The sequence below is a fragment of the Pan troglodytes genome, chromosome 5 (genome assembly GCF_028858775.2).
Source record: "Pan troglodytes isolate AG18354 chromosome 5, NHGRI_mPanTro3-v2.0_pri, whole genome shotgun sequence".
NCBI lineage: Eukaryota > Metazoa > Chordata > Mammalia > Primates > Hominidae > Pan > Pan troglodytes.
The window spans coordinates 35,064,303-35,081,983 of record NC_072403.2 but is presented as its reverse complement, the minus strand read 5'-3'; the positions used below and the strand labels follow the sequence as shown (position 1 = coordinate 35,081,983).

General features: G+C 36.5%; 1 protein-coding gene across 1 annotated transcript; it reads right to left on the bottom strand.

The window, feature by feature from the left end:
* Positions 1-9,696: 9,696 nt before the first annotated feature.
* On the bottom strand, positions 9,697-16,442 carry LOC471931 (olfactory receptor 2J3). The gene is made up of 4 exons (XM_054685676.1): positions 16,185-16,442; positions 15,826-15,943; positions 15,605-15,656; positions 9,697-12,586 (listed from the first exon to the last, which is right to left on the bottom strand). The coding sequence occupies exon 4, from the start codon at positions 12,574-12,576 to the stop codon at positions 11,641-11,643; it is 936 nt and encodes a 311-aa protein (XP_054541651.1). The 5' UTR covers positions 12,577-12,586; positions 15,605-15,656; positions 15,826-15,943; positions 16,185-16,442; the 3' UTR covers positions 9,697-11,640.
* Positions 16,443-17,681: the final 1,239 nt, after the last annotated feature.

Genomic DNA, 17,681 nt, shown 5'->3' with positions numbered 1-17,681 from the left:
ATTCTTTTTTAATCAGCCTAATTTATTAAAACATTACATTTGTCTTCAACTACAGAAGAAACTTCTCTGGTAAACTCTTTTTTCTCTCTCTACATAAAGTGGGCTTTTATAATTACAAAATCCAAATAGAGCCGCACTTACCACCATCTCCCATGTTAAGCCATAGAACTCTGATGTGAGTCTCATGTCTCCTTGCAACACTGACGTGGCCTCAATCAGCTTCTCCAGGACCTCTATAAAGTAACACCTCATAGCAGTAAGCAGGTCCTCCATAGCACCAGCTCTGCCTTTGGTTGCAAAGACACTATGATTCTACAACAAACTGCAGAGAACACTAGCAGTGTTCTGCTTGGAACCTAAATCTGCACCTAGCAACCAGGACAGCACATCACCGGGATGCAAATGTGGGAGGATAGATGGGGCTTTCTAAACATTTTCACTATTAGCACATGAAAAATGGGAAACTACAAGGCTCTTGTTGATCCAAGGAGACTGGCCACAGAGACTGTATTCCTTCTAGGCACTAACAAGCAACCCTAAAGTATGAGAGAATTAATGCCATTTCATACATGTGCAATTCAGGAATTACTAGGAACGTGGCAGTAAAGAACTTACATGCCCATATCAATAGTCAAAGTCCTCTTAATGTAAACGTGTCTTTCTGAGGTTCTGCTAGACCTAATACTATTTAAAAATTCAAAGGTTCCTCACCTCAGCATCCCATCTTGTTTTGTTTTGGGTTAGATGAGGGGGATAAGCATGAGAGAGTTGAATTATTGTCATTAAGTTATCGATTTAACTTTCAAATGTAAAAACTCATGAAGGTTGAAGGTAATTTGGGGTTTAGGTTTTTTTAACTTTTATTTTAGGTTCATGGGTATATGTGCAGGTTTGTTATACAGGTAAACTGCGCATCACAGGGGTTTGGAGTACAGATAATTTCATCATCCAGGTAATAAGCACAGTACTCAATAGGTATTTTTTCTGATCTTCTTCCTCCTCCCACCCTCCACCGTCAAGTAGACCCCAGTGCATGTGGTTCACCTTCTAGTATCCATGTGTTCTTATGTTTAGCTCCCACTTATAAGTGAGAACATGTGGTATTTGGCTCTTTTCCATTTAGTTTGCTTAGGATGATGGCCTGCAGCTCCATCCATGGTGCTGCAAAGGAAATGACTTCATTCTTTTTATGACTACATAGTATTCCATGGGGTCTATGTACCACATTTTCTTTACCCAATCTACTGTTGATGGGCATTTAAGTTGATTTCATGTATTTGCTGTTGTGAATAGTGCTGCAATGAACATACTCGTACATATGTCTTTATGGTAGAATGATTTATATTCCTTTGGGTATATACCCGCTAATGGGATTGCTTGGTGGAAGAGCAGTTCTAAGTTCTTGGAGGAATCATTACACCATTTTCCACAATAGCTAAGGTAATTTACATTCCCACCAGCAGTGTATAAGCATTCCCTTTTCTCCATAACCTTGATGTATCTGTTATTAATAATTTGACTTTTTGATAATAGCCATTCCACCTGGTACGAGATGGTATCTCATTGCAGTTTTGATTTGCAGTTCTCTAATGATTAATGATATTGAGCATTTTTTCATATGCTTGGCCGCATGTATGTCTTCTTTTGGAAAGTGTCTGTTCATGTCTTTTGCTGACTTTTAAACGGCATTGTTTCTTTCTTATAAATTTGTTTAAGTTCTTTCTAGATGCCAGATATTAGACCTTTGTCAAATGCATTGTATGCAGATATTTTCTCTCATTTTGTAGACTGTCTGTTTCCACTGTTGATAGTTTCTTTTACTGTGAGAAGTTCTTTAGTTTAAATAGGCCTCATTTGTCAATTTTTGTTTTTGTTGCAATTGCTTTTGGGATCTTCGGCATGAAATCTTGGCCAAGTCCTATGTCCAGAATATTTCCTAGGTTATCTTCAGAGTTTTTATATTAACAGTTTTCATTTTTACATTTAAGTCTTTAATTCATCTTGAGTTGATTTTTGTATGTGGTGCAAGTTTGGCGTCCAGTCTCAATCTTCTGCATGGAGCTAGTCACTTATCTCAGCATCCTTTATAAAATGGGGAGTCCTTTCCCCATTGCTTGTTTTTGTCAGCTTTGTTGAAGATCAGATATTTGTAGATGTGTGGCATTATTTCTGGGTTCTCTATTCTATTCCATTGGTCTATATATCTGTTTTTGTACCAGTATCATGCTGTTTTGGATACTGTAGCCCTCTGGTATCATTTGAGTAAGGTGATGCCTCTAACTTTGTTCTTTTTTCTTAGGATTTCCTTGGCTATTAGGGCTCTTTTTTAATTCCATATAAATTCTAAAATAGTTTTTTTCTAATGCTGTGAACAACGTCATTGGTAGTTTGACAGCAAATTGCATTGGATCTATAAATTGCTTTGGATGGTGTGGTCATTGTAATGATACTGATTCTTAGTATCCATCAGCATGGGATGTTTTTTCCATTTACTTGTGTCACTTCTGATTTCTTATAGCAGTGTTTTGTAATTGTCATTGTAGAGATGTTTTACCTTTTAGGTTAGCAGTATTTCTAGGTATTTTATTCTTTTTTGTGGCAGTTGTGAATGGGATTGCATTCCTGATTTAGGCCTCAGCTTAGATGTTATTGATGTATGGGAATGCTAAATTTTTGTACATTTATTTTATATCCTGAAACTTATCTAAAGTTGTTTATCAGATCAGGGAGCTTTTGGACCAAGATTATGGGGTTTTCTTTATATAGAATCATGTCTTTTGCTACCAAGAATAGTTTAACTTCTTCTCTTTCTATTTGGATGCCTTTCATTTCTTTCTCTTGCCTGATTGCTCTGGCCAGGACTTCCAGTACTATGTTGAATAGGAGTGGTGAGAGAGGGCATCCATGTCTTGTGCCGGTTTTCAAGGGGAATGCTTCCAGCTTTTGCCCATTCAGTATGATGTTGGCTGTGGGTTTTTTATAGATTGCTCTTATTGTTTTGAAGTATGTTCCTTCAATGCCTAATTTATTGAGGGTTTTTAACATGAAGGGATGATGAATTTTATTGAAAGCCTTTTCTGCATGTATTGAGATAATCATGTGGTTTTTGTTTTCATTTCTGTTTATGTGATGAATCACATTTATTGATTTGCATATGTTGAACCAACCTTTCCTATCAGGGATAAAGCCTACTTGATCATTGTGGGCTTTATCCCTGGGACACAAGGGATCATGGTAGGCTTTCTCCCTGGGATGCAAATGATCACACCCTAATCTGTGGAGCCTGTGATTATACGTTACTTTACATGGCAAAAGGACTTTATAGATGTGATGAAATTCAGAATCTTGAGATGGGGATATTATCCTGGATTAGGCAGGTGAGCTGATATAATCACACATGTCCATATAAGAGGGAGGCCAGAGGTCAAAGGGAAGATACTCTGCTGCTGACTTTAAATATAGAGGAATGGGCCATGAGCCAAGGAATGTAGGTTACCTCTAGATGATAGAAAAGGTGAGGAAACAGCTATTTCATCAAAAAGCTAAGAAATTAGGTTTTTATGTGCTGTTCAATTTGGTTTGCTAGTATTTTGTTGAGGAGAATCAAGGTAATTTGAAAGATCTTCAAATTTCAAGGATTTACACTCCTGCCAAATGACTCCTCAAACCCATAGCCAGTCACTGTTCTTCACCATTGCCCCACTCTCAAGCACAATACAAAAACTTTCCATTTCCTGAGTGGGTAAAGAAATGTGATGTTATAACTAAATAAATATTTGTCAACAATATTACCATGCCTTGGTGTTATCTATTCCATGCATTTCTAGTGAATTGTTCATTAGGAAACCCCACTACTTTATTCAAAGTTTTGGTCATTTGACCTAAGATAAACAAAGTTATCTACTCCTCCCAAAGAAAAGTGTCAGATATGTTAAGATCGTCTCAGTTTGCCAACAGTAAGAAAATTTTTTTTTATTTGAGACGGAGTCTCGCTCTGTTGCCCAGGCTGGAGTGCAGTGGCACCGAGCTCCGCCTCCCGGGTTCACGCCATTCTCCTGCCTCAGCCTCCCGAGTAGCTGGGACTACAGGTGCCCGCCAACACGCCCAGCTAATTTTTTTGTATTTTTAATAGAGACGGGGTTTCACCGTGTTAGCCAGGATGGTGTGGACCTCCTGACCTTGTGATCTGCCCATCTCGGCCTTAAGAAGTATGGAGACATATAAAAAAGATATATGAGCCAACTGGAAGGGGTCCTCTCTAGCCAAAACAGTGACCATTTCAGCATCAAAATAATGACAGAATGAAATAATAATGCATAAGACCATATTATGATATATAGGTAGACACATAGATAAATAATACCTGATACCCACACGTACACACACACACACACAGGAACAAAGGAATGCTATTCCTTCATATAGAATGCCAACTCTATTAGTTTTCCATTGTTGCTATAACAAATTACTACAAATTTGGTGTTTAAAATAACAAAAATGTCATATATCTGGAGATAGGAATACTAAATTGGGTCTACAGGGCTGCATTTCTTCTGTAGGCTTTCGGAGAGAATCTGTTTTCTCAACTACTCCAGCTTCTAGAAGCAACCCGTTTTCCTTGGCTCATGGCCCATTCCTCTTTCTTTAAAGTCAGCAGCAGACTATCTTCTCTCTGACCTCTGGCCTCCCTCTTATATGAACACATATGACTATGTCAGCCCACCTGGCTAATCCAGGATAATAATCCCAACTTAAGGTTCTGAATTTAATCACATCTATAAAAATCCTTTTGCCATGTAAAGTAACATATAATAACAAGTCCCAGAGATTAGGGTGTGATCATTTGCGACAAGGATAGGAAGTATTTAGCCTGCCACACAAACTAATAAGTTTAGAAGGAATGATGGAACTTTAAGAATAATTATTTGGAAACCACTATAGTAATAATAGTAAAAATTAGTAATAATAGTAATAAAAAATAACGACTGGCCTACATATGGCAGATACTGCCCAATGCTCTAGGAGAATGACATTGTCGCTGATATTCTTCATGCACCAATGGCCTGTTAAAGGTACAGTGGCCCAAAACACTTCTCAGCCATTGGTTGAGCCTTGAGGAATTTACAACCTTATGTGAATAAGCATAATTGCTGCAAATATGAAATGTTTGGTTGAGGTATGAGTGACACATTTTAACCTTGAAGGAAAAGTTCTTGTGAACATCCTCAGGACAGTAAGAGAGTAAGATAAATTCAGTGTGGTTCAAATATTAGGTGTTAAAACAAAGAATAGGAGAAAATGAAGACCTTCCCATGACAAGTTGGAAAGAGCCAAGAAATGTGCATACTGAATCCTCACCTTCTTGTTTTAAAGAGTTCAGATGTCTATAGGGAGGAACAATTGCCTAGTGATTAAGAACAAACTATGAAGTTAGAAAGCCCATATTTGAATCCAAGCTTCATCACTTATTAGCTCTGTTGTGGTCAGTTTTCTCATGCAGACAATAGAGACTATGATATTACTGTTGCCTCCCAATAGTTATCCCATCTCACCTACACTGTGTAGCATGTGCTTTGGATGAAATTAACCCCACCCCCAGTGCAGGAGCAAGAGTGACTTTATTTTAAATGCTAATCTGCCGTGTAACTTCTGAATAACCCTGAGTCCCTATAAGATGTTAAGTTGATATATTACTCTTTATGTAGGAACATGTATTCACTCTAAGTTTCCTCCAAAACAACCCTTGACGCTGTTGTAGGAAGCATAGTCCATGGCACCTGTAGCTACCTACATGTTTCTTTCAGAGCAAGTATACTTTCCTCAAAAGATAAGCCCTAGATCTGGAGGACTGCAGTGCAAAATCTAACTATGTTGTGGCCACCCAAGACAACATATATGTCTGTAAATTCCTTTAGTAAATCACCCCAAACCAACAAGCTAGATTTGTCTGCCTCCTTCTTTGATTTATCTGCTCTTTGTGCATTCGAGGGATGGCTTTGCATATATGGCCCTTTCACTGAAAACCTGGCTTCAGAAGTGGCCCCCAATTAATCTCAGCCAATCATTGCATTTTCGCCCCTTGTCCCAAACATGTCGCCAGGAATGTGCAGACAACTTATGTGTCAGTATGAAGCTCTGTATAAAGAGCCATTTTTGCTCATTGATTATAGGATGATATCCAACCTCTTGAATGTGAACAAGGAAGCATATAGGCCTGATTATTGCTGACAACATTTCGTGATTGTGAGGGGAATCAACTTGATGACAAATCCAATACATGGAAGAGGACATAGCTGAGGAAACTGCAGAGATATTGATCCAGAGCACTGATCAAGCTATACCTGAAGCCCACACTACTGCTGAACTTTTTGGTTTTATAAGCAATAAATCCCCCTTATTTGTTAAAAACAATTATTTTGTTAAAGTAAATGGCCGGCCTGTACTCTTCAAAACTATAAGGTGCATTGAAGAGACAGACAGACTGAGGAATGGTTCCCAGTTAAAGAGAAAAAAGAGACATCACACTGCCACCTTATGATCCTGGATTAGATACTTTTTTAGGAAATATTCTTGTGACAACCTAGGGGAACATGTGCATTACAGAGTAAGAGTTTAGAAAAAAAATTTAAATGCATATTAACATTAGTATAAAGTGAGAATGATAAACCATACATGTTGAAATGCTAAGATTTTTAAATCTGGTGAAGCTCAATGGTAAGTCTTTCTACTATTTTTATAACTTTTCCGTGAGTTTTTTTGTGATTGTTGGAGGATACTTGGTATATAATCACTTGTATTTGAAACTTATGTTTGAAATCATGTAATGTTTTCATAATATATGATCACTAATCACCTTTCCAGCCTCACATATGTAAAATAGGAGATATGAACCTGAGCTACATAGCAGAATACAGACGGAGTGTACCTAGGCTGGAAGCCAGAGCTACTTTCTGTGGTTACCTGAATGACATATTTGTGCCAACAATTCTGTACTGCAGAGTTAAAATAAGGAAAGATAATTGAGCATGTATATAAGAATATGCTGCACAGCAACAAGTATAAGATACAGTGGACAAAGACTGGGAGACATCTGTCTGAATGGGGAGGAGAAATTTACAGGGCAAAAGAAGCTGATGCTTCCATGAGGTTAGCCTTCATTCCTATCTGGGAAAAAGCTGGCTTCACTGTTAGTTCTTCAGTAAAGTTGCTTGCCGTACAAATTCATGTGTGCTTTGGAAATCCCAGTTCACAAATGTTTTCATAAGGTTTAGGGCTGACAAGGGGAGCATCTCAGGGCTTCTATTTTGCCTTCAGTGTTGTTAACATAGGAATGGGTTGTCAGAGCTAAAAATGTATTGTCCTTACCCTGATTTTTTCATATACAAGTTGCCAGAAGTTATACAAGCCACCTATTTTCTTCCCTTCAGTTTGATAAAGGGAGAAAACTCATTCCTGTTGTCCTATCTGTGATAATACTGCATAAAGTTTGTTCGACTGGTTTGAAAAGTACAAAACAATAAAAACAGTAATACCAGTGTTAATCTTTGGTGGAATTTTTGGTAACTGATCTATTTCTCAGATTACAAATTACACAGCACAGGCTAATATGGCTAGGATTCAACATTAGATATGCTATAATTATAACCTCCCAAAAGAAAATGAAAAGTCTATACATATAAAAGAAAATGTATATGTTTTGTAAGAGAAAAAGGAGAAAAGAGCACGGAAAGTTAAAAAGAAAAAAAAAAAGAATTTAGATAGTGAGAAGTGGTATCAATAAAATGGCAAAATAGGACTTTCCAGTGCCAGTTGGCCCCCCAGGTCAGACTCTGTAGCCCCAAGACCCATGCCAGTACCCAAGGATCTAGCCTCCAGACCAGTACATATAAGCTGGGCCCCATAAACCCGGACTCCAGACCAGCCCCCAAGGCAGTAAGTTCCACTCTAGCACCACACCAGCTCCAGGCTTCAGGGGGATGGTCCCCACTGCTCTAGGCTCCAGTGGACCTAAAGTCCAGGCCCAGACCAGTAGATATCACCTCATACCTTACATCAGTTAGAATGTCTATTATGAAAAAAGACAAAGGATAACAGATGTTGAGAAGAATATGCAGAAAAGGGAATCCTTATACACTGTTTTTGGAAATGTAAATTAGGACAGCAATGATGAAAACCACTGTGAAGGTTCCTAAATAAATTAAAAATATTGCCAAACAGGGTGGCTGACAACTGTAATCCCAGCACTTTGGAAGCCGAGGTGGGCAGATCATCCAAGGTCAGAAGTTTGAGACCAGCCTGGCCAACATGGTGAAACCGCATATCTACTAAAAATACAAAAATTACCTCGGTGCAGTGGCACACACCTGTAGTCCCAGCTATTCAGAAGGCTGAGGCAGGAGTATCGCTTGAACCCGGGAGGCAAAGTTTGCAGTGAGCAGAGATCCCACCACTGCACTCCAGCCTGGGAAACAGAGCAAGACTCCATCTCAAAAAATTAAGTTAAATTAAATATATAAAATGCTCATCATCACTGGCCATCAGAGAAATGCAAATCAAAACCACAATGAGATACCATCTTACACCAGTTAGAATGGCAATCATTAAAAAGTCAGGAAACAACAGGTGCTGGACAGGATGTGGAGAAATAGGAACACTTTTACCCTGTTGGTGGGACTGTAAACTAGTTCAACCATTGTGGAAGTCAGTGTGGCGATTCCTCAGGGATCTAGAACTAGAAATACCATTTGACCCAGCCATCCCATTACTGGGTATATACCCAAAGGACTATAAATCATGCTGCTATAAAGACACATGCACACGCATGTTTATTGCAGCATTATTCACAATAGCAAAGACTTGGAACCAACCCAAATGTCCAACAATGATAGACTGGATTAAGAAAATGTGGCACATATACACCATGGAATACTATGCAGCCATAAAAAATGATGAGTTCGTGTCCTTTGTAGGGACATGGATGAAATTGGAAATCATCATTCTCAGTAAACTAACGCAAGAACAAAAAACCAAACACCGCACATTCTCACTCATAGGTGGGAATTGAACAATGAGATCACATGGACACAGGAAGGGGAATATCACACTCTGGGGACTGTGGTGGGGTGGGGGGAGGGGGGAGGGATAGCATTGGGAGATATACCTAATGCTAGATGACGAGTTAGTGGGTGCAGCGCACCAGCATGGCACATGTATACATATGTAACTAACCTGCACAATGTGCACATGTACCCTAAAACTTAAAGTATAATAAAAAAATAAAGAAAGAAAGACAAATAAATAAATATATAAATTAAAAATAAATGAATAAAAATAGAACTACCGTATGATCCATTTGTATACATTCTAGGTATATATCCAAAAGAATTAAATCACTATGTTGAAAAGCTGTCTATACACCCATCTTTATGACAGCAAATTCATAATAGCCAAGGTATTGAGTCAATCTAAGTGTCTGTCAATGAATGAGTGAATAAAGAAAGTGTAGTATATATATAATAGAATACTATTCTGCCTGAAAACAAGAAGGAAGTCTTAATATTCTCAACAACATGGCAAACCTGAAGACATTTTGCTAAGTAAAATAAGCCAGGCACAGAAAAACAAATACTGCATGATCTCATATGTGAAATCGACATAAAATGAATCATAGAAGCACAGAGTAGCAGAAAGATGCTTGTCAGGGGTTAGCAGTGGAGAGAAATAGGGAAAATGGGGAGATATTGGTCAAAGGGTACAAAGTTTCAGATGGAAGGAACAAATTCAAGAGATCTATTCTACGGTATGGTGACTATAGCTAATAATACTGTACTGCATAGTTGAAAACTGCTAAGATAACAGATCCTAAATGTTCTCACCACAAAACAGGTAAGTATGTGAGTTAATGATCTGTTAATTAGCTTGAGTAATAATTGCATAATTATGCATATGTCAAAACATTATGCTGTATATTATAAATAAATACATTTTTTTCACTTATCCTTAATAAAGATGGGGGGGGGGGGATATTTGAGTAGGTGAGAAACCAGGATGCTACAGGAAGTGCTCCAAATCGTAAGATTTCCATAGTAGAGAACAGTTCAAAGGGCTAAGTTATGTTCTTTAAGTTTTTAAAAATGTGTTTTTATGTGATGTTTTACCCTATGTGGTCCCAATTGCTTGCTAAAAGTCATTTTACATACATTATTCTTGGTTCTTCATTTCTTGGGTAAGGTTAAGGACAAGGGCACATGCCTCATATTTTTCATGCCTAGTTAGAAATAAAGGAAGAGTCAGAGATGCAGAAGGAAGATAAAGTCAGCAGAATCAATGCAATTGCAAGTCACACTAGAAATTGGAGGGAAGTTCTGAGATGCGTTTTTATTTTTATAATAATTTAGGAAATAGTGTGTGAATCAATCATATCTAAATCTCACAGGCCTCAAAAGCTACAGCTGACATTTGAGTTATAGAGAAAACTCAGGCATTGCAAGTACGTTACTTTATACTGAATTCTCCTTTAGCCATTTTTCCGCTTCATTTGACTATGACTGTCAGTTTAAATTGCTCTAGGTATAGCGCAATTATTTCAAATGAAGATGGTTGACAATAATATATAAAACAAAATGATTACTTCTATAAAATAGATTTCTTTATTTGAAACACATATATTGACATACATAATATACTTATTAACCATAAATACTCAAATTAGATCAAGCTTTAAAATAAAAATAAGCTATCATTTTCCATATGACAGTTTCTATCATAAAATTTTTCCAATATATTTTCACATAATTCTTTCATACACCCATTGACTTCAAGTCATTTTCAGAGCCTCTCTATTTGCCTCAAATGTTTTCCTTAGTTCCTTAGGTAATGCAGTTGCTCCAAGCACTTACCTCACCTAAGTATACCTAGCCTATGATGACCATTTGTTTATAAGCTCCATAGCTCAGCTTTACCAGCTCCTTTTACTTCCTATATATTTCTCACTGCCTTGCAAAAAAGAGGGATCTCAGATGCTGACTTCTGCTATACTGTTTCAAAGCCTCTCTTACTACAATTCATAAAACTTATTGTCCTACTATTGATACTGGATATGAAAGAATATGGACCAAAATTCCTCTCAAAATTTACTATCTGACAAAGAATAAGCATTGTTGGAGAAAAGGATTTGAAGTATTTTGCTGTGTATTTAACTAAACTAAAGATAGAAGACAAAAGTATTCTGCCCAAAAAGCAAGAAATTAAAAGACATATTGTAGAGATTTTTAAATTGAGAGTATCATCTTTTCATAGGAATTACAGCTTCGCTTTTATCAAGATTTACAACAAATTTCATGCCTTATTTTCAATCAAGAAATGTCTGTCTTGGATACATTAGGTTTGTACCATGGAAAAACATCACTATAGATGTTTTATCTTGATTTTACATAGCTGTTTTCTCCACAAGTGAATGGTATTTAGGCTGACTGTGTTTTATTCCTACCTGTTACCAGGAAATCCACGACCTTGTTAGAGTACATGCTCAGCAAGTGCTAACAGAGTGAGTGAATAAAAGAATGGTTGATAAATAAATAGAAGGATGAATCATTGTGAGGGGAAACTCTGTTATATTGTTAATATGACACATACACAGGCTCATTCCCACCCCATTAGTCTCTTCACTTCCCCTCTTACATCTTTGTTTCTGAGGGTGTAGATTAGAGGGTTAAGACTAGGTGTGACAACAGTATAAAAGAGGGCAATGAACTTGCCTTGATCTTGAGAATTTCCTGATGGTGGCTGGAGATATATGCACATGGCCGGAATGAAAAAGAGAGATACAGCCATAAGATGAGCTCCACATGTTCCAAACACTTTCTGAAGCCCAGTGGTTGACTGCATCCTCAGTACAGCTCGGACGATGGCACCATAAGAAGTGAGAATGAGGATGAGAGGTATGAGAACAAATATGGAGCTTGTGATCATGAGGGTCAGCTCATTGGCATGGGTATCAACACACGATAATCGCAGAAGTGCTGGAACTTCACAGAAAAAGTGATCTACTTGGCGGTGTCCACACAGAGGTACCCAGAAGGTGAAGGAGGAATGAAGTGCTGAGTTGGTAAAACCACTTACCCAAGAAGCCACAGCCAGCAGGTGGCAGAAACGAGGGTGCATGAGGACAGTGTAATGCAAAGGTCTACACACAGCTGCATAACGGTCATAGGACATCACCACCAGTAGGACACACTCTGTGGTTCCCAGTGCGAGAACAAAGTAAAGTTGAATCATGCAACCAGCATAAGAGATGGTCTTTTCCGGGCCCCAGAGATTGACCAGCAACTGAGGGATAGAGCTGGTGGTGTAGCAGAGATCCAGAAATGAGAGGTTCGAAAGGAAGAAGTACATTGGTGTGTGGAGATGGGAGTCCAGGTATGATAGGATGATGATGAACAGGTTTCCTATCAGTGTCATCAAGTAGAAGATCAAGACAACCACAAAGATAACTACTTCCAGATGAGGCCAGTTAGAAAATCCAACTAAAACAAAGTACCCCTCAGAGCTAGCATTGACTTTTCCATCATCATTCATTTCCTATTACCTGAGAGAAAAAAAAGAAAGGTAAACTCAAAAAAAGAGTAAACAAATGATCCAAAAATACCAGCACACATGAATAAAAAATAAAAGCCAGTTTGAAGGGCTTGCCATCATTTAATTGTAGGACAATTTAACCATTAGTAGTAATGAATTTAACAAAAGAAGAATTATAAAGCTCATACTGATATAAAAAGTAAAAGAATAAATAAATGAATGGTGAAGATAAAGCTATTCCTTACAGTAGATCCCTAATTAACAAATACAGAAGGGGTGACGGTGTTAAGAAGAACATAAATGATTGCAAAAACTAGTGGATAAAAATTTGATGGGGAACAGAATATGTACAAATATCTAAAATAGTCTAAAATATCTCCTCACAACTTTCTTGTTAATTTCAAACTGAAAAACAGTAAAGTTTGTAGTAGAAAAACCTGTCAGACACCAACATAACCAGTGATTTTATTGATCTTAAGATCACCTGTATTTGCACAAACCAACATCATGAGCCTGCTGTGATGATGCTCTGAACAGGACATGCTGTCACTTCAGTGATATTTGTGTTAAAAATTCTAATAATGAAGACTAATTATAATAATGAAGACACATGAGAAAAACTCAAATTGAGAGAAATAGCTTGCCTATACAATTCAGAAGTATCAAGTTTAAGTAGAAAAACAAAGGGTGAGGAATTGGTCCAGATGAAAAGAGACTAGTGAGATGTGATTTCTCAGTGTACAATCCTGGATTTTTTCAAAAACTAGCTATTAACAAAATTATTGAGACAATTTAAGAAATCTCAGTGTGGACTATGGATTAGATAATAATATTGTGCCCATATTAAGTTTGCTGATTTGGGTACTGTGCTGGACTTATGTAAAGTAACATCCTTTTTCTTAGACAAAAAACACTGAATAAAGTATTTGGCTTAAAGGAACGTGTCATCTCCAACTTACTCTCAACTAGTCCAGAAAAAGAGATAGATAGGTAGATAGATAGGTAGATAGATAGATAGATAGATAGATAGATAGATAGATAGATAATAGATAGATAGATAGTTGATAGATGATATAACAAAGCTTTGGGGGAAAATGTAAACTAATACTCAATCTGGTAAAAGGGTAAATGTTAGTCTTTTGTACTACTTTTTTGCAACTCTTCTCTAAGTTTGAAATTTTACCATAATAAAAAGTCACAAAAATACAAAATAATTTTTTAATTTTATATTTTATTTAGATGTTTGCCTTATTATAGAAAAATAACTATCAAGTTCTCATTCATTTTAGGGTGACATCTAGGTAAATGGTAATTGAAGGAAATTCCTAACCTAGCTAAGGAAGATAATTTCCATAAAACACAAAATCTTTCTTTGTTAATAAATAAGGAACTTTAGTTTTCTTTTCAGCATTTTCAGGTTATTTTCTTAAATGTGATTGTGGAAAACGTAATCATTGCAATCACAATAATCTTACATATGGATGAAAAGATATGTGGAAAATATTGAATTTAGTCATTTCAAAATGTTCGCCTAAAGAAAAAATGTTTAGCTTCAATTAGATAAGAATCTTATCTTCTGATTTGTTTACTTGGACTCAAAATGTATTTCTAAACTGAAAAATTGAATACAAGTAGAGAAGACACAGACACTTGCTCATCAATATATGGGTATTCATGATACGAACTAAGCTAAAAATCTGGGGAGAACAGTGATAGAATGCTTTCTAAAGGATGTGTGACTATAACTGAATTTGAAAAGATTCAAACTTTACAGAAAGGAAAGGAAAATAAAAATTCAGTGAGAGAACAGAGAAGGAAGGAAAAGTGGGAGGGGCAGGAAAATGGAGGAGAACCTGAGTGTAGTTCTTAGAGTTGCAGGTGTGTCTATCACAGGGTTCAAGAAGCTGAACCACAGGGCCTGAAGAAGGTTTCTACATGATGTATTTTTCTCCAGGACAATAATTTAGATAGTATATAAATTCTGAGCATGAGCTATAATTAGTACATATTTATTCTCCAAGTTAGAGAGTTCTGAATATTTAATGAATCATTAAGTGGCTGTTCATCATTTAATACATTGTGCCCAGTGAATCTCATGTTACTTTTTTTGTTAAAAATAAAATATATCTTACAAATAGTTATGACTCCTAGGTGATGCTTTTTCTCCAGTGAGTTTTCAATCTTTCATAGAAAAAAATGATACTTATTTTTGTTATATAGTTATTGTGTCAGGCATAGCAACCCACCATTTAAATACCCCATTTTCTCTGAATTCTTTGCCTCTTCCAGCTTTGCCACATGCCCTCTATTTCATTCCTTCCACAGTCAGTTATTTTTCTTATACCTCCCAATTGGCTATGGCACAGGAAGAAAGAAATCATTGTGGGGCCACCTGTGATTGCCTCTTTTGGGGGTCTCTTAATCGCTCATGTTTTATAAATTCAATGCCTGAAAGAAATGTCAGGAGCAGCTAATTGGTTGAGTTTCAGCAGAAAAGTTTGGAACATTCAGTTTGGTCCCAAGATTAAAAGATTGACCTCAGACCTTTTAACAGACTTGGTAATGTAAATAATCATTAGCCAGTTGTTACACTAATCTAGATTACTTTCAACAACTTAAACAATCATCCAGGAAAATCAGTCTGCACATTGTTTTAAAAGAAAATTTTAAAAGCTATAGCTGAATCAAAAAGCAGCAATAGTCAAAGAGTAAATCATGAAGATTACTTGACTTAGAGGTCACAGCCCTTGAGGGAAGATGAAAATTTTCCAAGAGATTTTTAAAAATTTCTCTAGAATAGGAGATAATACATCATGAGAAATATGAACACAAATGTTATAGCTACCTTCTCTCATGCAGATAAAATTTTCTTCTTTCTTGTACAGTTGCCTCGATAATTTATTACATTAACTAAAACAACATTTAGCTATGAGATACCTTTGCCAATTGCATGACCCATCCTTGAGCAATCTTACATAGAGAGGTTAGAATGAGATATGAGATAAGAAGCAAACAAACAAAAACTTACCAGATGTAAGCAAGGAAAAGGTAGGAATTTTTCTGGGTTAATTTTCTTCTTACTGGTGGAGCAGAAAATAAAAGCCTTATCAAAAGTTAAAAGCCTTATCAAAAGCCATATCAAAAGTTTAAGTTATCCTTAACACAAAGAAAGGATAAATGCTTGAGGTGATGGATACCACATTTAGCCTGCTGTGATTATAACACATTGTATGCCTGTATCAAAAATACCTGGGTCGGGTGCCGTGGCTCACACCTGTAATCCTGACACTTTGGGAAGCCAAGGTGGGTGGATCTCTGGAGCCCAGAAGTTCGAGACTAGCCTGGGCAATGAAGTGAGACCATGTCTCTACAAAAAATAAAAAGAAAGAAATTATCAAAAAAAATCTCATGTACCCCATAAATGCATACACCTATTGTGTACCCACAAAAATTAAAAGTTAAAAGTTGCTTTCATGGACTACGAATAAGTGATCCTCTCTAGTTTTGGAAATCAGGTATAATGGACGGAGAAAATAATCTCTTTTCCCCATCCCCATGTCACTGGCCAAGTTTTTTTATTCTTACCATAATATTTCTTTATATATTACCTAGTACTTAAGCAGTACTCAAACAATGCCTTTCACTCTGTCCTTCCTGTATCTGTCCACATTCCCTGTATATTGTCTTCCCAGCTGATGCCCTCATCATGCACAGGGCATGATGATCTGATCTGATCTGATCTGATCTCTGATTTTGATCACCTTGAAATCACCAACATAAATGCCTACACTTCCCTCATCTACTACACCAATTAGGAAAACAGTCTGAATGTAGCTATGACTATCATTGCTACAGAAGAGAAAGCTCTGAGTCTACTAAAAAAATTTAGTTTTACCCAAAAGATAAACTTATTAGAGCTTTCAGTGTATCAAGGGATGGGTCTTTATCTTAGAGTCAATGGGCCCTTTTTGGAAACAAAAGAATGTGACTTGCTTTCCTTGACTTGGGCCACTGGGAGGGTAAATCCCAAAGTAGCAGTTAATGCCCTTCAAGGAGTTATCCTGGTTAGAACAGTTTCTCAGTGATGTTCTTGGCATGATGCCACATTGTTGTACTAGGATGACAAGGAATCTATAGTCCAGCCATAGCAGAGAAAAATGCTTTGAGCTGTATCTGCAGGGAAGGGAATGGGTTATCTTGAGTTACCTGAAACCTCTTCCCCAATTCTTCAGTATGCTAGAGGCCAAATTTGAGATATAGCTTGTTAGGTAGTCTAATTTGGGAATGGGAAAAGGCATGAAACATTTTTTAAAAGGAAATATAATGACTACATTATACATATTTGTTTTATTAATTTGAATTTTTAATTGTGTCTAACATCTCTAAAATTCAAGGCCAAGTTCAGCCCTGCAAAAGTGTTAAAAATTACCTTTGAAGACCATTCAAACTATACTCAGAAGGTCACTACCAAACTCAGAAAACTTTTAACAAAATTATTTAATATTTCCAAAATATTGTTATCAATAATTTCTTTTGATGTCTTGTTAAAAGCTTTGCAGAAATATATAAAAAAGTTAAATTAGCTGTGATAGCTAGCCTACATCCCATGTTTAAAAAAAAAAGCACATCGTGAGTTTATAAACTAATGAAGATTTTTCAATTGTTACATTGTGTCTAGGTGATATATTCCATGTGTACCAAACAAAGTCTTGGTATGAAAATCAAGTCACATTTACAATACAATTATATTTTAAAGTCAGTACTTTTAAGAGCATGATCAGGTATTTTCCTGTCCACTTATGTGAAGCAACTGAAACGGTCTTGGCTTCAGTAGTCTCGATTGTTGTGAAAACTCCATGTGAAAAATACGTAAACATTATCCTCGATGCCTAGTGCATAATCATTCAATACATGTTAGCTGCTATTACCATTATAGTGAATTTTAATTTGAAGTGATATTTTAACAAGGCATTCTATATTATTTCTTCATCCTTTATTTTAGATATTTAAAATATTAAAAATAAACCCTTATGTTCCCATCATTCAGAATCATCAACCATAACTTTTGTCATTTTTATTTTCAGAATTTTTAGCACATAAAGTAT

Bases quoted from the DNA above. Each gene is read 5' to 3' on its own strand.
- LOC471931 (XM_054685676.1), bottom strand. From the start codon at position 12,576: ATGAATGATGATGGAAAAGTCAATGCTAGCTCTGAGGGGTACTTTGTT.